General features: G+C 37.3%; 1 protein-coding gene across 2 annotated transcripts; it reads right to left on the bottom strand.

The window, feature by feature from the left end:
• Positions 1-14,364: 14,364 nt before the first annotated feature.
• LOC140226811 (inositol oxygenase-like) lies at positions 14,365-24,875 on the bottom strand. Of its 2 annotated transcripts, none has more exons than XM_072307237.1 (6): positions 19,785-19,931; positions 19,399-19,488; positions 16,781-16,873; positions 16,247-16,384; positions 15,292-15,632; positions 14,365-14,630 (listed from the first exon to the last, which is right to left on the bottom strand). In XM_072307237.1, exons 1-6 carry the CDS (start codon positions 19,929-19,931, stop codon positions 14,522-14,524), a joined length of 918 nt encoding a protein of 305 aa, XP_072163338.1. In that variant the 3' UTR covers positions 14,365-14,521. The 2 variants fall into 2 exon arrangements, with proteins under 2 accessions (XP_072163338.1, XP_072163337.1); XM_072307236.1 differs by lacking the exon at positions 14,365-14,630 and adding an exon at positions 24,786-24,875 and having other exon boundaries at positions 15,256-15,632; positions 19,785-19,925.
• Between the last annotated feature and the right edge of the window lie 428 nt (positions 24,876-25,303).

Here is a 25,303-nt window from a genome sequence, read left to right as displayed (position 1 = left end):
ATGATTTTATGAAATTTGCCTGTAAGCACAGTTTGCATTGAAATTGTACACGCATTCACGTTTTTGAGCAATTTTTTTGTCTGACATGCACGTACATATTTATGCGCAATTTCAGAACTGCGAGCCCGGGCATTGCAAATTTGGTGTCAAAAGATGCAGGAGACTCGAAAGAAAAAAGTCATGAAACGTCGCGGCGATAGCTTTTCGCGTTAGTGAAACATCGCGCAGAACGTTGAGGGGTGGGTGGCCTCGGAGGCCCCCTAGTTAGGGTTAATTCCAGTGCCAAGGTGGTTAATCTCCAGTGGCAGACTTTTTAAGATTGTTCAGTGGCAAGCAAGTGAAATTGAGAATGCATGAGGATGGGAGGGGAGGGGGAGATTATGAGTACAGTATATATCAGAATCAGTCATGCTTTCAATAGAATCTGTCAAGATTATTAAGCTTAGATTATGACTGTATGACAAAAAGGGGATTGGGGAGGGGGGGGGAGGGGAGGGATAAGCAAGCAGGTAGGACTCCAATATAAAGATGAAGGTGGCACATTATAGGTTGACGGGGCCAATGTGGTATCATGGCTAAAAGATTATTTTCATGATAATCCTTGGTTGCTTTTTACAGGAACATGTCATAAGGTCTCATATTTTATCCCAGAGTCATACAAGGATATCTTGTACAAATCATTGTGCTCACATTAGGCACAAGAAAATATTGTTTGCTCATTCCATAAGCAATCAAGCTTTTGTCAATTGAAGATGATCTAGGGAAGACTGATATTTGTCATCTATTGACAGTGGATGAAAACAAGCAAGCATAGTATTGATGATAATATAATAACCAAGTTTTTTCAGTAAGAAGATGTTTCTTCTTCAAAGTAATTTTACTGCCAGGTGTTCACACTTTGTTAGAAGAAATACAGTGAGACGTAACTATTCAATTTCCAATAAATGCTATGCGCAATGATTAAGAAAAAAAAAATGTATTTAACAAATGTAAAGGACAGATTTTTGTATTGTGTATTTCAAATTATAATTACAAGGATGAATTCAAGGATTCTAGAATTAATTACATGATGCATATTTATATGACTGTTGTCTTGATATTTTTAATTTCAGATCAATGCATCTCATGTTCTTAGCATTTCTTGAGCTTTAGACTTCACACATATATTTTGTGCTGCCATTTGACAGAGAGATTTTATTACAAACACACCAGAAAGATAATGAAAATGTTTTGAGTATGAGTGGTGTGGCCGACACCAATTCGATCAAACTTCATGAACTCTGTAACCACTAGAGTTTAAATGCCATATTCACATGGCAAGAAATGTAACTTGTCAGTGCTGACTAAATTGATGAAACACCCCCCAGATGTAGCATTATAAATCAGTGAGCAGTCAGCCCTCATGACATGTCCCATCTTCCTGTATGTATGTACTGCATGTCATACACTGGCAGTAAATGAATTGATGATTTGGAATGGTGCATGAGCACTTAATGGTATTAGTACATTTTTGTATTAGCATTGCTCTTCACTATTTCACATTGGTGATACAATTGGGCACTTAAGATATAAAATGGATTGTTATGTTTCCATTTATTTCAGCCCACCAACATCAGAGATTTGAAGAATTTTGGCCACTAGAGAGGGAGAAAAAAGGCGTCAAGCCCTGCCTTACCCCCAAAATACACTTGTGGCTGGGTTGCTACAGAAATATTGCATTCTTTTAAAACAAAGAATATTGATTTGTGTATTTCAGTTTACTGTAACATATTGAAATTATGATTATTTGTTAACTTGTCTGTGTATTCAAAATACTGGATATTGTAGAATATTATGTATATATGTAGAAATTCAAACAAAATCAAAAGTGTGTACAAGAAGTGTATAGATTGTTTTAGAAACATGCTCATTTATAGATTGTTTTAGAAACATTCTCATTTAATCCATGTTTTGCCATAATTCATTAAACCTAATGGGATTATTTGTTTATAAATTGCAAAATTGAATAATTGTATCAATTAAATTGATTCCTAATTTCTCACTCTATCTCCATGTTGTGCCTGAGATCAACACATCAGACTTCAATATTTGGTGAGGTTTTCTGTTTATTCTTCTGAAATGCCTGCAACTTTGTGTATGCAAACAATTGACTAACTAAAAATTAATGCAAGTGTGCATGATTATCTCACGGTTAAGAATGTAGTTTACATTCTCTCATAAGTTAAAAAAACAAAAAACAAAAAATGTTATCTTCCTATGTGCACCAACAGCAAAGAACACCACAGTTCAGGGGTCAGAAGGTGCTTGTGATGAGATTCTATCTACGTAGGAGAGAAATGAATCCCTAAACAGTAACCCAAAGTGCCCCAAAATTTCATCGGTAGGAAACAGCCATGGACTACTAGAACTGAAGGTTACATACAATAACATCACAGTTCAATGAGACATGTTTTAGCCAATAAATCTCATAACCCTGCACGAAAATTGCACAAAGACACTATGAGTAATACATCTCAAAGGAGTATTCCAATCACAACTGTCAAATATTTTATTATAATTTTCACATAATCTTCACAATCCTATGAGATTTGATATAACAACTCTTTGAAATATCTGTCTCTCTAAATTTTATCTTTCTATCATGTGTATTGATCACAGCATAGACTGTCATAGCTTATACATCTTTCACAGTATTATACTGTTATCCTGTACAGAGTACATAAATATGACTTACACGTGTGTAAAGAATCCAATGTATGTGCATTAAATGCTACATGCTGAATTCAGCCATGTTGTGTCATTGTCAATGCATGTCTTTGCTTTTTTCTCTACTCCCACTTCAAGCTGATCACTGTTTCAACAAACCGAACTGCTGTCACCCAAAATGTTATATTTCCATATAAACTCTACTGAACGTCACCCATGAACATACTCAACATAATACTCTGCATTCATTCAAGGAGCTTTTGAAGCTCCTTGATTCATTGAATCCACATGGCATAGGGGGAAAAATTCCCCTCTAAGACAGCGCACCCTCAGCCAGTTTTTCCCTTCTTCTTCTTCTTCTTCTTCTTCTTCTTCTTCTTCTTCTCCTCCTCCTCTTCCTCCTCCTCCTCCTCCGGCCTCCTCCTCCTCTTCTTCTTCCTCCTCCTTCTGCATTATCATCTTCTTCAATAACAACATGTATTCCCAGTTCTGCTTTCAAATCGATCTTCAAGCGACTGAAGGACACGAACAGTGAATTCCACGTGACATTGTATCAAGTGTCGCACTGAATATTTCATTTTGTTTCGTTAACGAAACGGTCATTGTCGACGAAATGACCAATTTCGTAACGAAATATTCCATGCGACACTTGGCGCTCCATGGTTTCATTTTGTACCACCTTCGTGAATTCGGGCCAATGACTCAACCACACATCAATTAGGTCGCGCGCGCGCGCGCACACACACACATTCAGAGGGCCTATATAAACTTATTGTTTACGCAAAAATCAAGTTATATTTTTTTCTATTCCCTATTTATTGACTAACTAGGCAAGAAACGAGCAACAAATGTATATTCAATTTCACTGAAAAAAAAAAAGACCACTCGACAGCCGAGAATACTGTAATGTTCTGATCCATTTTTAGGAAAAGACTAATATTTCCTTTCTGTTCATGGCTCCTTTGTTTAATAAATAAAGTCATTCAACTACATTTTTAGAAGCTTATAAAGCATGGCAGATTTTTTTTCCCTTGATATTTATTGATTTCATTCAAATCATTCATAAATCAACCCATTCTGGGTGTAGCATGAACAAAAAAAAAAGTACAAATGCAATTCGAAACACAAACAAATCCATTTGTCCATTTATACTGCAAATAATCTCTCTTCAACCTAAAAAACTCGATTATAAGTCAACCCTACTAACAATTTCTTCACGAGAAAGTTTTGACATGTACCAAACCTATATCACTTGAATATATTGAATCGTGTAACTCCTTCTCACTTACAAGGGCATATACATTTTAAAAAAATACATTATATAAATCTAGAATGAAATCATAAAAAGAAAAAAAAGACCAACCCTTCCCCTCCCAACCGAAACAAAATCTACATCTATCCTGAATATTAAATCCTACCAATATCTGTCATACCATTTATAACTATCCTTCTTCAAATCAAATCCCCATCCCCGCCAACCCCCTATTAACCGAAACCTAAACCACCCCACACCCACATTCACCAACCCCCCCACACACACACGTACACACCCACACACATACACACTCACAACACACACACATACACACATCCAAACCGATACCACCTTCCTTCCTAATGAAACGACTTCCCAATGTTGATACGTAATACATAATGGCCGTATGCATAAAAGCAGCATCCGCCCGCACGCAAGCACCAAATTCAAATACAAATCCGTCAAGCAGACTCGTCAAACTCAAAGCTGCTGATAAAATCAATATAACGTTTATGCCAGTAACAGCTTGCCCCTCCCCGCTCGCAGCCAGTAACACCTTATTGCCTTCAACGATGATAAATACTACAGAAAAAAAGAAATGCTCGGGCCCTTGTTTCAGATACATTTTCCTATTTCAGCAAATTGAATCCCAACTTATTTCTTTCTACAGCAATTTCTTTTTCTTCATCCCGAAATCTTATTATTCTCTTATAGATTTCCTCAAAAGTAGGTATTTCTCCATCCGTCGTAGATCTAAAAATAATATATTTCAAAATGAAAATTATTGTATTATAAAGTTTCATTTTTGGGTCCCTTCCCTTAACGCCAAAATTAACATCTTTCCAATCTATATTTCGAAGATCTGTCATCTCAAACCTATCTATCACTTTCTGCCACAAATTCTTAACATGCCCACAATCCCAAAATAAATGTTTATATGTTTCTACCGATTGCTCACAAAAAGAACATCAGTTATTTTCAACGAAACCAAACTCGAAAAAATAATTCCATTGTGTAAACAACTCCATGTAATAATTTGAACTGAAATCAGTAGAAATTCCCCGAGTTTTGCTAAAAGCGTTGTCATTCGTGCTCTTAGAAATATAATACTGTGTAATTTCCTTTTTCGAAAAAAAAAAATCATTTTGGCCATCTTTAATACATAAAGTATACAATTGCTGTAAATTTGTAACTAAGAGTTCAAACACCTTTCTAAATGAGACATCTTTCAATAAAATTACATTTTCAAAAATTTTCAAAGAAATATTGTATTCCTCTTTATCAACAGAATAAAAATCATACGTATTTCCCTCAAATTTCTGACTTTTTACAACAACTTCCCCTATTTTCCAAACTGTAACTATATTTTCACTATCTAATCCTAACCTGTGAAAATGTACTGCTACTCTTAAACAATATTTTTTCAAAATTTGCTTTACTAAATAAATATTTTTCCTATACACATTTTCACATAAATTCCCTTTACACAAATAACCCTTATTATTTAAAATTAATATACACAAAAATATAAATCTTGCCCTCCAACAGACCTAAAAATGTAATAAAAAAAGAGTTTCCATCCCATAAACTTCTCACCATATAACGATCTCTTCAACCGCATAATTCTTTGACTCTTAACAAATAATTCAAAATTGTCATTTTGAGGCCGCCCTCACTATAATCCTGGAAACATATAACCCTTTTAATTCGATCTTTACCATTCCATATAAATTCAAAACAAATTTTATTGATATTTGTCACTACCCACTTTGGAACCTCTATTGATGAAGAAACATAATATAATTTAGATAAAGCATGTGTTTTAAGCAAGTATATTTTTCCCATTGCAGTTAAATCTCTTTGTCTCCACCATCCCACAAGTCTTTTAATTTTACTCAATATCTCTTTATAATTCATTTGTTCTGAATTTTTTTTTCAATGATATTTTATTGATTTCATTCAAATCAATCATAAATCAACCCATTCTGGGTGTAACATGAACATAAAAACGGTACAAATGCCATTCAAAAGACAAATCCATTACCAACTTATACTGCCAATCATCTCCCTTCAAACATAACAACTCGATTATAAATCAATCCTACTGACCATTTCTTCACGAGAAAGTATTGACATGTACAAAAAAAAATATATATATATATAAATATTTGGCTATGGTATACTTATACTGCCAATCATCTCTCTTCAACATAACAACTCGATTATAAATCGAGTATATAAGGGTATATACAAGGGTATATACATAAAAAAGCGAAAAAAAAATCGTTATACAAAACTAGAATGAAATCATTTCATTGAAAATCAAATCCCCATCCCCACCAACCCCGATGCCTTCAAACCTATCCCACACCCCCACCACAACCCCAAACACATACATCCACAACCACCACACACATACACCCCAAATACCCACACACATACACACCAACACCAAAAACACACATACACACACACACCCCACACACAAAACACACCCGAAGCGATACCACCTTCCTTCCTATAAATGAAAACGACTTCCAAATGTTGATTGATACGTACAACATACAAGCGTGTAATGGCCGTATGCAGAAAAGCATCGTCCGCCCGCACCCAAATACCGCTCCAAATACCCACTCAAATTCACCAAACAAAACTCATCAAACTCCTAGCTGCGGACAAAATCCTATAACTTTTTACATCACCAAAAACTTATCCCTCCCCGCGCGCGGCCAATGACACATTATATTGCCTTCACCACTGATAACTACACTGTACTAATAAAAAGAAAAAGAAAACAAAACAATACTTAAGCTCTCGTTTCAGAAACATTTTCCCATTTCAGCAGATGTAATCCCAACTTATTTCTTTTTATAGCAATTTCTTTTTCTTCATCCCGAAAACTTATTATTCTTTTACAAATTTCCTCCAAAGTAGGAATTTTTCCCTCCGACCTAGATCTGAAAATGATATATTTCAAAATAAAAATTATTGTATTATAAAATTTTACTTTTGGATCCCTTCCCGTAACACCAAAATGAACATCTCTCCACTCTATATTTCGAAGATCTGCCATCTCTATTTAAAACCTATCTATCACTTCCTGCCACAAATTCTTAACATACACACAATCCCAAAATAAATGTTCATATGTTTCTACCGATTGCTCACAAAAAGAACACCGGATATTTGCAACGAAACCAAACTCAAAAAGATTTTCCTTTGTATAAACAACTCCATGTAATAATTTATACTGAAATTCCCTAAGTTTTGTTAGAAGTGTTGTCATTCTTGGTCTTAAAAATATATGTGTAATTTCCTTTTTCGAAAACAAATAATCATTTTGGCCATCTTTCATTCGTAAAACATACAATTGCTGTAAATTTGTAACAAAGAGTTCATACACCTTTCTAAATGAAACATCTTTCAATAAAATTACATTCTCAAAAATTTTCAAAGAAATATTATATTCCTCTTTATCAACAGAATAAAAATCATATATATTTCCCTCAAATTTCTGGCTTCTTACAACAACCTCCCCTATTTCCCAAACTTTAACTATATTTTCACTATCTAATCCTAACCTGTGAAAATATACTGCTGATCTCATACGATCTTTTTCCAAAATTTGCTTCACTAAATAAATATTCTTCCTATATAAATTTTCACAAAAAAAATCATTTTCCCTTTACACAAATAATCCTTATTATTAAAAAAAAATTGGATTAATCTTGCCTTCTTGATAATTCCGGTTATTCTCCATTTCTTGCCATGCCCTCAAAATTTCTATATAAAACAATGGTACATTAAACTTAAATCGTGTATCATAATTGCACAAAAATATGAATCTTCCTCCCGCAGTCCTAAAAATGAAATAAAAAAAAAGTTTCCATCCCATGAGCTTCTCACCATATAACAATCGCTTCAATCACATACTTCGTTGACTCTTAACAAACAATTCAAAATTTGTCATTCTAAAACCGCCCTCACTATAATCCTGATAACAAATAACCCTTTTGATTCGATCTTTACCATTCCATATAAATTCAAAACAAATTTTATTAATATCTGCCACTACCCACTTTGGAACCTCTATTGATGAAGAAACATAATATAATTTAGACAGGGCATATGTTTTGAGCAAAAATATTTTCCCATTACAGTCAAATCTCTTTGTCTCCACCATCCCAAAAGTCTTTTAATCTTACTCAGTATCTCTTTATAATTCATTTCTTCTCTGACCTTAATATCCAATGCAAAATACACTCCTAAAATCTTTATTTCAGTTACAACATTACACATATATGGGTAATCTTTCATGTTCTCCCTTTTTCTTCCCTATACTCATTACCTTTGTTTTATCTAATATTATTACCTATACGAGGTAGTTTTGCGAGGCAATTCCGGTTGATATTTTGCAGGGTTAAAGGTCAGCAGTTGATATTTTGCAGGGTTAAAAGGTCAGCAAGCAATATTCGTTCGCCTCTGCCGGGTTCGCGACGTTGCTGCGTGTCGGTTACACACACCGTACACAAAACAAAAACAGTGCAATCTTCCGGTTTGGGGAGGTGGGAAGAGAGAGAGTGGAATCTCTCTCCCCACCGATCGACCACGAAAAGAAAACATCCAGGACGTCCAGGGTGTCAGTTACACGCACCGCAGAAGAACGCTGATAAATCAACTCATACAAGGTCGACTACTTACAGCAGCACTAGGCAATGACTAGTCCATTTGTGATCAGTAATTGCACAGTGACCATCAGTTTTACAACTCTCAAACTTTTAAAAGAGAAGTGAAAATAAAGTGTAAGAACGTTCAGAAGTTTGAAGTTTGCCTGTTACAACTACATGTATCTTTGAAGTTGGAGTTGGATGATATACATTGATGAACAATTTTGCAATTATTCAACATGTTGATGGTCTACAGGTAGTCAAATGTGGCTTGATCTGTATCATATATAGTGTATAGCCGTATTTACATATTTTCTTAATTTACCTAGGGGGATAGGTAATAATTATGATATTGACTGGCCTTTCTTTCGGGAGGTACCAGATAAATATTGCCCTCACTGAAAACATATTGCCCTCGTCTTCGACTCGGGCAATATGCTTTCAGTTTGGGCAATATTTTCTGGTACCTCCCTCAGGGCCAGTCAATATTATATAAATATTAACCTTCAAACCACATAATACATAAAAATCCTTAAATATTTCCTGTATTCTGATAATTGATGACCTATGTCTAACAAATAAAGTCATGTCATCAGCATATAAAACTTGTCGAACCTCAAAATTCTCAAACTGAATACCTCTAATCCCATTATCCCTTCTCACCGCCTGCGCCAGAATTTCCATTACCAATAAAAACAAATATGGTGATAATGGGTCGCCTTGCCTCACCCCTCGCTTTATATCAAAATAACCTGTCGAAACACCTCCGTTCATAACACAACTACTAATTCCATTATACATGATTTTCACCCAAGAACAAAACGACTCACCAAACCCAAATAATTCTAACACCTTGAATAAGAATTTGTGCGAAACTGAATCAAACGCTTTTTCAAAATCAACTGCTATCAAATACGCCTCTGAATGCAGACATGAAAACACACACACACACACACACACACACGCACATGCTATTGTGTACCAAGTGCTCGTCGGTTGATTGTCTGGACGCAAGACACTGTAGGCGTTTTCACATCAGCCCGATAAAAATCCAAGCTCGAGAAATTTTTCGCGATTGCGAGTTAGCGCGCTATTTCATTTCTTATTCACATCAGCCCGAAGAGGATCTTTGTCGAGCTAATTCGACAGCTGAGTATGTGCAAACAGCATAAGTAATGTGTGTGACCTCTCAAAAATTCCTCGTGATTTGTGTGCAGTTTGCCTCGATCTCGCGGGTCACACATGCTAGGCATAATGGGATGCATCGCGCCGATTTCTCGAGTCGTTTTCACATTATCAAATAGCGCGCTACTATCCCGCTATTTCAGAAATTTCCCGAGTTGGACTCGAGAAATGTTCTCAATCAGAGCGATACAATAGCGCGTTAATTTGTGTTCACATTATCAAATAACGCGCTATTTCGCTATCGGGAAAATTTCCCAAGTGAAAACGCCTAATGTTGCGCCTTTCGAGTTTGTATGTTCCAGTTTTTACTTTTCTTTTCTTTTTTTCCAGCCCAGCCACAAATCGGTGAGGACAGGTTTCAACCGGTATGACTGTCACAGTGAACCTCCTCATACAAAAAAAAGTACAAGTGACGTACTGTGAATTAAAGACGCTATATCACGAGAGAAAATGTTTACAATATTCATTCAATATTGTTATTCATTGCTACAGAAAGGAAATCTGTAGACGTTTTGTGTACAGTTGTACCTTATAGGACAATCATTATGAGTAATACATATTAAGCTTTGTTAACGCATTATTATAAGTGTTGTTTTTTGTGAGTGTGTGTTATAGTTTAGTGCTTTGGCGATACACTTCGACACTGTCTTCTGCGTATATGATGATATTGGAAAATACGTTAAGCATGGATGTGTGTTGATGTAACTTGTAAAAATTGATGTAGAGATCAAAAAGAAGTAAGATTTTCTGAGTAATGTCACTTACTGCCTGGGCCACTGACGGGAGACCCAATTGTGACGCGAAGTGTATTGGTACATAGTCTGTGGACCTTTACGTCTTTCTTTGAGCTAGGCCTGTACAACAAAGCTTCATCATTAGGATACATACATATATATATATAATATCGATTATGGTAGGGTTTTGGGCAGTGTCGAAGGAGACCATTTTTATTTGTTTGTTTTTTTTTTTAATCGTAGCGGAAAGCTAATAGAATCGGTTTAAAAAAGTCAGCTACAAAAATGACTCAATGAGAACGGTTTAGAATACACTCGTTACATAGTGTACTATCTATAATAACCTTGACGCCTTCAAACTTCGGAGTTAGGTATATACTGTATATATATATATATATATATATATATATATATATATATATATATATATATATGGTCGAGAGCAACGTCCCGCCTCAGTCCAATTTCTATATATATATATATATATATATATATATATATATATATATATATATATATATATATTATTTGTTGGAATGTATCATAATAGTTGAGAGACACACAGAAATGTGTTACCAGCACAAATGACGTGTTCTTGATCTCCCTCTCTCTTTAGGCATAATGTTATATATATATATATATATATATAGAAGAACTTTCTCTGTGGTGACCCGTTCGCGCCACCAAAATCTTTAAATATGAAATAAATGAAATTTTGTTGGACCGGAAAGAAATGCAATGGCCCGAAATAAACGGAAACATAATAATCCATTTTCAAACTGAAGTGCCCGATCAGGCCAACACAAGATAACCTTTTGGGAAATTTGGTGGCCCGACATGCAAATGTCGAGCCCTGATACATAAAACGTATGTGTGTGAGTTTGTGCGTCTGCATGTGTCAAAAGAATGTTAGAATATACAAACGAGCGTTAGAATATATTAATACTCCATCACTCAATATTCAAGATTTGTTAGTTCATCCAAAAATATTTTATTGACAAAATGGTGTCAAAGAGTATTTCATATCATTTACAAAAAGAACAAAAACAAAAGAGAACGGTTTACATTTTGCCATGATGAATATCAATCGTATCAAATACCATAGATATGCCCCATTAATGGCGTATAAAAATACATGCAACGTATTATAATAAAGATTATATCTTCATGATTTTATATAAAGTTATTCTTTGATGTTGTAAATGTTAACTTTCCAAAACTGTATATACTCGACAACAAACTGTGGTACACAATTCATACTTTTTTGTCCTGAGCATGTTATACGGAAAAGTTAGTCCATATTACACTTTATCGTTGTTTCCTAATGTACGATATTATCAACAAGAAAAAGAAGGTGCAATGTTACACATAGAGATATACAGTGTACAAACAATTTATATATACAGTAAAATGTTGATTGTATTCATATATATCCCTTAGTGATAAAGACAGCTACGCGCACAATCTGGGAAGTTTTAACTTCTCACAGGAACAAAAAGAAACATAGTTCAACAGCCAACAATATGGGAACATTAAATGTATGATGCGGAATAACAATCCTATGGCTAAACATGGACTGCATCCGTAGAAAACAAGTCAACCTCGCTGAGCCAGTGATTGTTCAAATCTTGACATAAATAGATTCATTGGTACAACAATACGTTCTATATTGCAACCTGTGTTGGTGCCATTGTTGTCGTAACCCATTCTTAACGTGACTACCGTTCGTTATAAATCTTTGCACTTGTAATTCACTTTGTACAATTAAAAACAAAACTCACAGAGCTAAACATAGATAGCACAGGGAAAGAATATGGTATCGAGGTTTATTTTCTGTGTTGAAAGTGCAGGGTGGAGCTGGAAACGCTCAATACGGAAAAGACGAAGCGTGGACCAACTTAGTCAACGCGTAAGTGAAAGAGAGATAAAAAAAAAAAAATCATCTCCCACAAAACGCATCCGACCAACGATAGCGGATCCGAACTAAATAGGCAATCTTCTTGATCTAAAGAGGTACCTCATTCGGGTCCAACACATATTGCTGAGTCAGACGTGGTGGCAGTACACTATTAGTAGGCCTACGCTGTATTTTCAATAAAGGTGCATTTTTTTTAATATACAGTACATGTTGTATTCTGTATAAGACGACGCAAAATAGCACCATCCGTGGCCAAACAATACCGGTTGTTTTTGTTGTTTTTTTCTGAGGCGATCACAGAAAGGAAAATCATCCGCTTCTTTGAGGAAATTTAGATATAATTTGATTTTTCACCACGCTAAGCGTATTTGCGAATTTATCCCTGAGCATCAACAATTCCCCGAATCGCTAACACTGTGTACCGTCATCACACACTTCCATGAAATACAATGTACTTGTTTGCAAACTTTGGTATCATGCACACATATAAGTGTTTCAAAATGGCTGATCACTACATAGTAGTGAAGCAATTTCTCTCCTTTTATATTTTTATCATTTTATAAAAGATTTTATCATTAATAAGTCAACGTCTTGTTTACATGATTACAATGGCCACAGGGCAGTAATTAAAATGTCCACATAGTACACACACACACACAAACACATACGTGATTATCAATGGTGCCCTGCCGTGATTCACTCGGTACAGGTAAAAGAATGATTCAACATGAAATACATTATAGAACATTATAACACTTGTATCATAAACCTGAGATTATTCAGCAGTATATTGCCTAATGTGTTATGTACAGGTATCAGTGGAAATAAAGCAGATCGAATTAGTACGGCTTCTACACCCACACTTTAACTCGCAAGACCAGAAAACATGACAAAGGTACAGATAATAATAAAAAAACAACAACAAACAAACAAACAACATCATATACCTTCGGTAAACCAGGGTCTTACTCATCCTCGACATTATTTTTTAGACCAGAATTGGGCCTCCATTTTGCGATTTGTGTCCAACATTGGATTGTCTGCTGCTTGTATCCACGTATGCAAAAATAAATAATTAGATAAATAAAACAGAATAAAAAAAGATAACAAGGGTTTTCCTTTTCTGGTTCAATTCACTTTCACGCAATAAGAGACAAAATAATCAGCCACTTAAACTTTGCACTTGTCTTCTTCCAAAGAGAAGAAAAACACTCATTCAAAGCACCGAGTATACCGGTAATGTGTGGGGCCATAATATCAAACTGTGTTTAAAACCCGACGCACAGAAAACTAAAACGTAAGAAAATCTCACCAAAGAAAAAGGTATATTATGTCCTTATCAGCCGGGGTTTTCGTTGGTTTTTCTGCGTTTTTTTTTGGTTTGTTTGTTTGTTTTTCAGGCACGTCTGTTATACAGAAAGGCCTGGTCTGTCACAAAAATGTTCTTGTTTAGTCTGGCGGGAAGTTCAGAAACTGTTTATCTCTCCTAGAGAACACAAGACACATTGTGGATGCCTGACCGGATACTACGGAGTATACTGACATTGTAGCCACACTCGTCTGCGTTAGAATCATCAGGGGGGCGTTTCATGAAGGAACTTGTTGGATAAAATGTCCGACAAGTCAATTATATCAGAGAAATCAGCCAATCAGAATAAAGAATTTCTCAAAACTTGTCGGATATAATTGACTTGTCAGATATTTTATCCGACAAGTTCCTTCATGAAACGCCCCCCAGGACAGACTGTTGTAGAATTGTGTAAAAGCGAGCTTTAGATCTGCAACGCGAACGTTATAGATGGCACAGCCTCTCGGGTTGATCACTGGAAACGGCTGTCTAGCGAATGTACCAAATACTCTTTACAGCACAACAGCATCGTCTGTATAGCGTTCGCGTCCAAGATTTAAAACTCGGTAACAACTGTGGCAGACACGTGGTGGGTGCATAGAAGATTGTGTTGACGCCGATGTTGTAGACATGTAAAAACTGGCAGACATGTACGTGCATAGAAGATTGTGTCGACGCCGATTTGGAGGAGCGGACGAGTGCTGCAATCTACCACTTGAGTTTCCCGGGTAGGTACTTGTCGATGAGGGACTGATAGTACGGACGAAGAGCGTCAATGTCTGGAACAGAGTCAGACTTGGAGTACAGATCAAATTGACTGCAGGACAAAGAAAATAATGTAAACGAAGCATTATGAGACATTGAGTTCACTGGAAGAACTACTTACAATAGAAGCTCACAAAATAGGACTTTCAAGGCTATTCAGGCATTCATGTAGACGTTGCCATTTCTGGACTTTTTTTGGGCAAGCTCCATTGTTTGTTGAAGGAAATGCCGCATCATGATTGTTTCACACAATACCGTCATGACAATACTGTTTACGGGTCTCTACATAATTCTTAAATCTCTCTCACGCTCTCTCACGTCATTGCACACTACACAGGCAGATGAATGAAGTCCACAGCATGTATTTCATCGCCACATACCGTGCATCGAATGTGACAGTTGCGGAACACGGTACAAAAAATAATAATGCCGAGTGGAATAGTTGGCAAAGACGATACAGTACTATAATCCAAGCTGTAGGTAACGAGTGATCATGAGACAATCTGCAATCAACGCTGAATTACCTCTACAGGTGTTTTTAATCTTCGACTTCTACTTCCAAACGGTGCTTCTCATCCATCAAAGCCTGTTCAGCGACTGGATGAAGGTTTGTAGTGTGGTGTTCCTGACAATGGATGTCAATTTGTTTTTTGTGCTCTTTCGGGTGTATCATTCTTTACGGGACACTACCAGAAAAGCGGAAGTTAACTCACTTGAACTCAAGAATCCACTTGAGCATCTCTTCATCCCTGTTGTCCATGAGGTAAGTGTACTCGCCGCTCCGGTGCCATGGGTAGAAGGAATGGAAGCGCACCATGTAGAGCCCCTCCTCCGGCAAGGTGGTCTTGTTCTTGATGAGCACGTGGTACATGTACTCGTCGTGACCCCACGACATCATCACGTTGTTGAGACCGCAGTTCTCCTTGTACATGCCGAGGCGCGTGTTGTAGCGGGGGTCTTTTATATCCGGGTTATCTGCGAAGCTCTTTAGACCGTAAGCGATGGATTCTACCGGCCTGCAACCCACGGGGAACGTATCACCGACAGTTGACCACTGCAAAACCAAATCAATGACATACCTTCGTAAGGTCAGATCTACATTACGTGAAACCAATGTTCTGCCCGAGGATTTTGAATACCTAGGATAAAACGGAGTGCCAAATTTCCAGACTTAAATTTGTGGTTCGGAAACACTTTCTTAGCCCAGTTGAAGCAATATATTTTTTTTTACATCAAGGTTACAGCAAGGAAGTTCTCTTTGCTAACACACCTTTGTGTAGTGTTCGACGTAATATCGTTCAGTCTGCTATAGTGAGAACCTACGCATCTCGATATTCCATGTTTGATCCCAGTCCTTTCCTGAAACGACAGCACAGTCGTCAATCGACACTGTGTAGCTTGGTCTTTGAGATACTCCAGATCGAGTCCGTTCATTTAGTCGTATAATGTATAGCCGGAAAGCATTGTCTTCTTATGCGAATGCAAAAAAAAGTGCTCTCGATATATTCAAATACAGATGTATAAAGGAGGTACATGTAATTAATTTGCTTGAAAGTTCATCCACACTGAAGAGCGGCGTAACAGGTTTCGATTCTCAGTTCTCAGGGTGGGAACTATCGTAAAATCTGAGGAGTGAACTGACAATGCGATGGGTCATTCCATTCTCACCTGTGGTTGACCATCCATGATCATGACTTTGCCCAAATCGTGGATGAGACCAATGAGGTGGAACCAGTCCTGGTCCGGATGCTTCTCCCGAATCCGCTCGGCCGTCTGGAACGCGTGGTAGATGTTTGGCAGCGACGTCTGCAGGAAAATACGGTAAAATCGGAAAGAAGATTCACGGTTTATTCAATCCACAGGGACATCTCGCGTATTAAACTCGGGGGCAAGTAGACACGCCATTTCAACAAATAGAAATACGCAACGACGACACGCCATACTACCAATGATGCATATTTGGTATACTACTGACTTTACAATCCTGATTTACTACACCACGATCCGTATTGTATTCCCTACATCGTCTGCTCAAAGTACGAAAGACGAGAGTCGAGCGGGAATATTAAAGTGCGAAAGAGTAGTACGCAATCCCTCAACTGTAGCTATTACCGACACTGCATAATGATGCCACGATAAAATCTCGTTTCGACGCAGCAGCGCGGTAACGTCGCACGACTGCGACATCGAGATGAAACTTACGTCGGGGTCGCTTTCATCAACGACGCTGTTAAGGAACTCCAGGGCTTCCATGACCGTCATCTCCTTGTGGTTGAAGCCGAGCCATTTCTCGTGCTGTCAATGGGAGAAAAATGTTTGGATGAAAAGGAAGAAAGGCAGCGTAAATACACTTATCCCAAACACTCATTAATAACCTTTTATGTTATGCACTGTCCAAATCATTCGCTAGCAAAGGTATAGTGTCAAAGTTCAGTGCATAACCCGTATTATTGATACAATACTTATATAAGTGTGCGAATATTTCTCGGTGCATCGGGGACAACAGTTTGGTGCATTAATCCATGTTATGTTATTCAATTGTTAAATAAAGGGGTTTTGAACTTAAATGATAATTCTTCAGACATTTTTCATTTCTGTTTCTTCAGGAAATTGATAGTGAAAGGATGAATGAGGGATATTAGTGATGTGTATTGCATGGTGTTAGAAAATGACCCGTACACATAAAACGCTTATAAACCGTCATGGATACACGGATACATGAATCACATACAGACAGACGACGTCCACACAAATCCAAGACACATGCAATCTGAATTCATGACGTGTCATAAACCTATCAACAAATTCATGGTGCTTTGGTAACGTTTCTGTTTTTTTTTTTTGTTATACTTCTTACTAATCACTGGTTCGTGAAATAGAGTAAAATATTATCTTTCATTTTAATCTTTTGTTGACAATATGAAATAATTCTATGTTTCGCTCGCAGTATATATTCAAAAGCCTTATTTATGGCAAATCAATCACAGATTTTAAAATGAACTACAGATTTCGGAAAAAAGAAGAAGAAAGTTCCAGTTTTCCCTACTATGTGAAATTATGAAAGGCAACATGACAGTTACACCGTTGATGGCAACTAAGATGGTGATGCAGTGCACTATACAGTGAACACGGTTATAACAAAATTCTCATTACAACGAAATAAAAACTAAGGTATATAAATACACTATACTGTTTGGTTAATAACGATATTTCGATACACCGAAAGAAAACTACGGGTCCCGAGGACTTTGTTATCATGGGAGTACACCGACGTACTCAGCATACCTTAAAAAAGAGTTTAAGTGGAGGGATGCATTACTGGTGTGATGTCAAAAAGTTATGATGACTAAATTTATGTGTTGGGATCGAGGGGGGGGGGGGGGAATGACACGTAATCCATATAAATGATAACAAGAACGATTTCCATGGCAACACCTTTACCCCGTGTGTACTTTTAGTATGATAAAAATGGTAAGTCTGCTATTTGCTGATCGTTCACAAGAAGCACATCGATGGTGATTATCATTATAATCATCAAAGCAAAAAGTGTTTCAAGATTTATTATTCGTTTTGATAGCCTGCCTACGAGATGCTATACATAGGCAGATATTTACACTTGAATTTATAGTTCATCACTTTTATGGTCTGTCTATTTCTGATGTTCATTATAGATTTATTTCAAACTCGTCTTACCCGAATGGACGTGGAGGTATAAGGTCCATTGTTCTTTCACTTGCCCGAAAGCGAGTTTTGATAACAATTACAAGCGGGTAAATTGGTTTTTAGCACCCTGACCTTAAACTTAACAAAGTCCCTCAGCATATTATGCTTACTATGATGGTGCTAAAAATCGTCCAGTGTACATGACATTCTATTCGTTGCTATCGAAACGCTCTGAACTGATTGTTCTCCCTTCCATATTTGTGTTCTTCAGTGGCTGTTTAAACCACCGATACGCATTCCCTAATCACTCTGAATGCTTTTGACAAACAGACGATCACCGAAAAGCAGAATTCAGTGATACACATAGATCTCTGAAGCTTACAAAATGATTAAGAAATGCATCCTGAAGGGAGTATGAAATCAATTAAGAAATTAAAGGAATGGTACAGTTTCGGTTGAAATGGGATTTGAGCTTTAAAACGTTTTACAATAATAATCTTTTAGACAATGACAATCCTCTTGTGAAATATGAAGGAGCACACAATTTGAAGAGGAATTCAAAGTCTATACTTGATGAAAATTGAGATATTCAAAGCAAAGCATTCCTAATAAATGGTGGGACCCATCGTTTATTAAGACTGCTTTGTTTTACTTTGTCATCGGATATCTCAGCCATTTCACAACCGCTTTTCATAAAATCAACTTTGAATTCCTCTTAGAATTGGAGGCTTCTTAACATTTTATAAAGTGGTTTCTAAATATCTCACAAAAAGTTAAAAACTGAATTCTCACTTCAACCAATACTATACCATCCCTTTAATTATATACCTTGATTCTGAGTATACTAAGCACTGGTCCTTCCGCGCAGGTACTCCATAACAAACTAGCTTCCAATTTGCTATTTAGATATTCCACACCACAGATCTACAACTTCAAAAGACATACAAAATTTGCTTCACCGTCAAAGTTAGAATTGAATATTGACAAGGAGCAAAAAAAAAAAACAACCCAAAAAAAAAACAAAAAAAAAAACAAAGATTGACAAGTCCGAAAAATATAGGTGTGAAGCACAGATCTTTTTTTCAATCTACCGTACCTGAGACTATACAGAGGAGCAAGAGGGAAAAATAGACGTCATATATTGACGATGTATCTACTTGTTTCTTGACGTAGTCGACCGTCTGGTGGGTGTGCATCTGGTAGTAAGTCCTCTTCACAGCAGCCATGACAGGATCAGTCTCATCATCCTGGGTGACGACAAACAACAATACTTTCATTTGAAAATTCCATCTAAACACCGAGTATAAAAAAGTGAAAATATGCATAAATACTTATATGCAAATCAAACTGACAATTAAAAAAAAAACTTTAGCAAAAGGGTAAAACAAAAACACGAAAAAGAAGAAAGTACAGCCCCCTTCCCTCTTTCAACCAATCAGAGGAAATATACAAATCGGTGTACTTCTATCTTAAATCGCGGCTATGAGACAATGCTTCCGGCACCTTTTGGGGCAGACAGTGACATCCAGCACAGTCTACTCACCGCAAATACTCTAAAATCGTCGACTTTCTTGCCGGGCTCAAAGCTTCTCTCGATACCAAGATATTTCTTCTCCTCGTCCGAGATGTCCGGCCTGTAGATCGGTGAGGGATCGATGATCGTCCTTGTCTCCGCTGTGTTCTCCTGCATGATGTTCACAACAAATTGAGGTAAGACAAAAGAAAAATAGGGACAACTTCCAGAATGCATTGAATATCAAAGTCGCGGAAAACAATGAGGTTACATAGCGACGACCGGATTATATTAGAAAGCAGCGCTACTTGTGTAAGTATATGACCGTATAGTTTCCCGAACATCCGTATAGATGTCAAAAAAAAATTCGATACCTGCGAATTTTATTTTGTTTTTGTTTTCTGATCCCATCTGATCAAGGACATGTGCAAAAACAAAGAAGCCATAGTGTGGCATCCTTGCCACAAGTACGGTATAAGCTTTAACCAAGGAGTTATACTCGGCTCGCCTTATTTACCTGCTTGCTTAACAAACACACCAGGAAGCGTATTTCCAGGTAAGCAAGGTCAAATTTTCTCTCTTTTTTTCAGCGACTTTCATAATGGAGGAAGCCACGAGCTTGCAGTATTTGGTCGTTGCTGTTGCCATTATTATGTTCGTATGTTTGATTTTGTTTTTTCTGTTCGCGAACCAGCAACGGTACAAAACAGGTTCGAACCGCTTCCGCGGGTGATTAAAGAGTGTCGGTGATCCGTGTAGTGCATTCACACTTCGCCGAAGACGGGAACAGACAACGCAGACGTTGGCTTGTACATTGCAAAAGTCTAATATTCATGATCTGAAACTATAAAATCGGGTATCGGAAATTGCCGCACGACAATGAAATAGTGCAGTAACACAGCACTGCCGATAAGCCTCGCAGATAATGATGTTGTATTTCTTTAGCATGGGAGAGTCACCATTGACGGTATACAGTATACAAACTCGATCATTGTTTCAATAGGATTGGGAACGATATGCAACAATCGTCATGCACGTTATCGTACCTTTACATCCTAACAAATGCCTTCACACATCTGCAGCTTATAATCATGCAAAGAATGTTAGCTTTCAGCTACCCACACTCAAGAGAGTAGAAGTACCAGGAAAAGATGATCATATGAATTGTGTATGATATCTTTCATAAATATGAATCGTATTTGTATTTTTTATGAGCTAAATTTGTTCGAATTATTTCATTTATTTTGGCAACACCACACGTCGACGACGTTAAAGGACAAGTCCACCTTCATATACATAAGGATTGAGAGAATGCAGCAATATTAGTAGAACACATCAGTGAAAATTTGAGGAAAATTTGACAATCCGTTCAAAAGTTACGAATATTTTAAGTATCTGCGCAGTCACTGCTGGAAGAGAAGATTACTACAGTGTATGATGTCACATGCGTACAACTATATAAGGAAAATAAAAAGAGAATTTCACAAAACTTTACTTTTTGAATAAAGTACACAGTTCTTCGACTTGCTATACTGACGTCCCCCCTGCCTTCTGAAAGAGAGAGTCGAGTGTTCTTTTGTTATGCGAGAAAAATGGAAATATGTTGAATTTTCTTTATTCTTTCTTTATATTTTGGTTACGATATGCAATGCGGAGTATATAGATGTGTATGCTTGTGTGGGTGTATGAAAGTATGTGATGCATGTGCCAAAGTTTTTGCCAAAGGGAGGTGTACGCTGTATGTGAGGGGTAAAATTGTCGAGTGTGTTTAAGAGTGTAATTGTATCCTTTTTTATTTGTATTACATGAATGTTTTAATGTTTGACGGTTTTTTAATGTTATATCTATGTTTTGGAAATTGATTTGTGAAATGAATAAGCAATGTTACAATTTTATCATATGATCATATCTGTTCTGCAATGTAAGCTGTTTTTTTTATATATATATGTTATGTTGTATTATTGTGTAAACTACCTCAATTCGGCCTTGTTAGGCTGCCATGGTATACCATGGCAGCCTAACAAGGCCGAATTTGTTTTTTCAAACCATGAATAAATAAATAAATAAATAAATAAATAAATAAATATCGTTGTACTCATGTGACATCACAAGCTATAGTAGTCTTTTCATCCAGCCGTGACTGAGCAGAAACTTCAAAAATTCATAACTTTTTAACGGATTGTCCGATTCTGCTCAAACTCTCACTGATGTGTTCTACTAATATTGCTGCATTTACTCAACCCACATGTCTATGAAGGTGAACTTGTCCTTTAATATAATTTACAGACCTGGTATTACTCGATACATACCGCTAATAATACGTTGGTCTAATCCAGATTTACCAAGTATTTTCATCACCGTAATAATTAGCCTTAGCGCCTATATAGGCCTAATCATTATGCCTGCATGCTGAGGCGTAAAACGGCAAAAGACAGCACAGGGATGAACAAAAATACACACATATTCTGATCAATGCAAAAGGTTAGAATTTCTAGACCTTTACATAATAGGCCTACGTACGTTTTCACGTTTTATAACACCAAGGAGGTTCTAGAGAATGGAGTCACAACCGACTCTTATTTCCTTTGCTAGATGTTCGAAGCCGCCGCTCAAAAATATTTGAAGTACATGTATGTGCAAAACAGGATCTGCCGCGCAGATAGGAAGACAATTGACTCGTGTCTCATTGCATAATCACTAGCCACTTTCAAAGGAAGATATTTCTTTGTGATGGTAATTACTTTTCGCTATCCCTTCTTATAAAAGGTAGGTGGTATAGACATGAGGATGCGCGAATAGAAATTGAGCAAAAAATGTTGAAATGAAGATGAATATTACTCGACTGGGCATATGCGGGCACTAATCTGATATATCCATCAATAAAGAATTATACTTGAAGATTATTCCATATTAGTTTCATTTGTGGAAACTAAGCAGAAAAGTGATAAAACCAGCTTTCCAGGATGGTACAGTTTTATACATTTTCACATGATACAGCTCAGATTTACACTTTTGCGCAAATTTCTGGACGGAAATGTCTTTTGTTTTACGTGCTTTATCATTAATTGAAATTTCATTTCATTTAATAAATAGATAAGCAAAATATGGCCAAAATTATGATAACGTTCAAAATTAATCTTCAGAATGCTGAGCAAGACGGCGGCAAGGAACATCGATCATCAAAGGCACAAGTGCACCTGTGGAATTCCTTTGTACATCAATAGAAATCTGACAACTGTTTGAATAATCACAGCCAGTTGGAACTCAAATGTATAAAACCTCCTTGATAACACCAATTGCATTGTGTATCAAGTTTTGCCCGAGATAAACACACTGTGTATCAAAGGGCAGGGTCCTGAACTCACGGTGAGTTTCTATACTGGACTCATACTGAGGCGGCAGAGATCTCTTTCACTTCTCTTGCACATGAATGCTCATGATGGGAAATCTAGCAGAAATAAAATCCATTTCGTTAGTTTCGTTTACACGCAATCATGTAAACCCATGGACCTTGGTAAAACCAGGGTAAACTGTCCCCGGGCGCTGTACCCCAGTGTGGTTAGTGTAAAACGAGACGTATAGTACCCTTACCCCATTCGTTTCGTCTAGTATTGAAATCGATAGTCCTATTTATCTACATAGATCAGGATTGTGCATCTCTGCGTCCATGAACTGGCCACGAACGGAAGAGCATGGAGACTGACATTGCCTGTTTATACAGGCCTACTAGTATAAGGCCTATTATTATAATATAGATGATAGGCATAAACACACACACACAGAGCACAAACACGTACAATAGTAGACGATGATGTCATTTTGGCCCTAGCTTTCACTTTCCTATTAACAGTATAATCTGATCCCGCATTAAACAGTCTCATGCGTCACGATTTGGCGGAAAAAAAAAAAGTCTGTACAGATGATAATGGTGCGTAAGTATCACATCGGCAACCATATTAATCCAAGTACATCAACGTGGTCTATATCCCCTCCATCTCCCTTTCAGAAAACATCGTACATATTAATTATCGTAGTACACTGTATCAGACCATTAAGGAGGTACAAATAGACTATACTCGCTTAGTTTGCATATTTTTATATACCTCCATGGTTTAGACGAAGTGAATTTTGCAGGTTCATACTACACAGTGTACATGTTTTTATATAGGTACTGTATAGGATATACCAGGGCAGGGATGAGGTGCCTGCGCCTGTACTGTACTTCCCTGATAGGGAAGCACAAAATAGTGTTCTAGTAATTCTCTCTCTGCATAGCTAGTCGGTGCATCGGTCATCCTTTCTGCGTTTCGCACTTGGCTGCGTCACAAAGGGACGGAGATATTGAGCAGTCTGGTGACAGGAGTGCAGCTGCACTCGTACCATGAAGCTACTAATCCATGCCCGTATAGATGTATAGCATGTACATGTACTGGGCATCCTTCTTGGTCTCTGCATGGACCTACAGGAGCAGAGGAGTGTGCATGTCCGCGTGCGCTCCCCTTTCACCCACCCACCCCCCTCCCCACCCCCGCCATGTCTCGTCCGGCATCGGCCCTCAGTTTAGTCTGTTTTACACGTTTATTACCTACCTACCCCTCCATCCCTCCCGCACTAAGACAAACAAAATGAAATATAATCATTGTGATAATTTAGGGGGTACAACAAACATCTTAATCCACATGCAACTGCCTGCATTATTTGTGATAGCATAGTTTCGTCTGGTCTGGGCCGATTGTTATTCGTGTACACCTCTCTTCACACCAATCACAAAAAAGGGGAGACATACGTGATGATAATCATGTGGTATATATTCCATATGCATATGAGTATATCAGCCTTCTTCTCTAGATTATCACCGCAAGACTAGTATTTAAAGATTTAGTTAGAAGCTCGAAAATACATATTATATCGAGTCTCCTCCTACGAATTCATCCTCATTAAAACAACCAGGATCCAAGGCAAGGATCGGATCGAGTGGGCGGTAGGCTCAAGCCTGACCCTGTAACGACAAAGATACAACGCTGAACTTACCATAGTGTTACTTTTGTAGGATTCCAAGGGATTAATGACGAGAAACGGTTGTTGTTGCGCGCAGGATGCTGGAAATAACTGATCACGAGCGCGGTGGTGACGGCAGTGTTGGTTATGTGTCTCACTCTGGCGGTCCTTTCTCCGTTATGCATACCAGCTGCATTGAAATGTTTACAATCGATCTGCCGAGACGATGCCAGTCGGCGGCGACGAGTGTGCGGCTGCGCAGACTATATTAGACGGGTATTCAGGAACCGGTTTTTTCTGGTTCTGTGTGGAAGGTTTGGGCGTCGCATAATACGTACACAAATAAAATCCTGGCAAAAGCATGCGGCGAGGGAAGTGAACTGAATTGAAGGAATCTCCGCATCACTACTAATTACTTGGCCTACAATTTTGATTCTAGATGTCAAAACTGAAGTCGTAGGAGGAAGAATAGGTCGGCCTGTTTCAAACTTATCGTACTAGTATATGACTATGAAAGTGTTCGTGAAATATGCTTCACGAATATATGACTC

Source organism: Diadema setosum, chromosome 4 (genome assembly GCF_964275005.1).
Source record: "Diadema setosum chromosome 4, eeDiaSeto1, whole genome shotgun sequence".
Lineage (NCBI taxonomy): Eukaryota > Metazoa > Echinodermata > Echinoidea > Diadematoida > Diadematidae > Diadema > Diadema setosum.
The sequence above is the reverse complement of the archived record's forward strand: the minus strand, read 5'-3'. Positions and strand labels throughout refer to the sequence as shown.

Coding starts and splice junctions, on each gene's coding strand:
- LOC140226811 (XM_072307237.1), bottom strand. CDS start 19,931: ATGCAGGAGAACACAGCGGAGACAAGGACGATCATCGATCCCTCACCG. Junction 19,489..19,784: donor ACGATTTTAGAGTATTTGCG/GTGAGTAGACTG, acceptor GTCGTCACCCAG/GATGATGAGACTGATCCTGT. Junction 16,385..16,780: donor TTGATGAAAGCGACCCCGAC/GTAAGTTTCATC, acceptor ATTTTCCTGCAG/ACGTCGCTGCCAAACATCTA.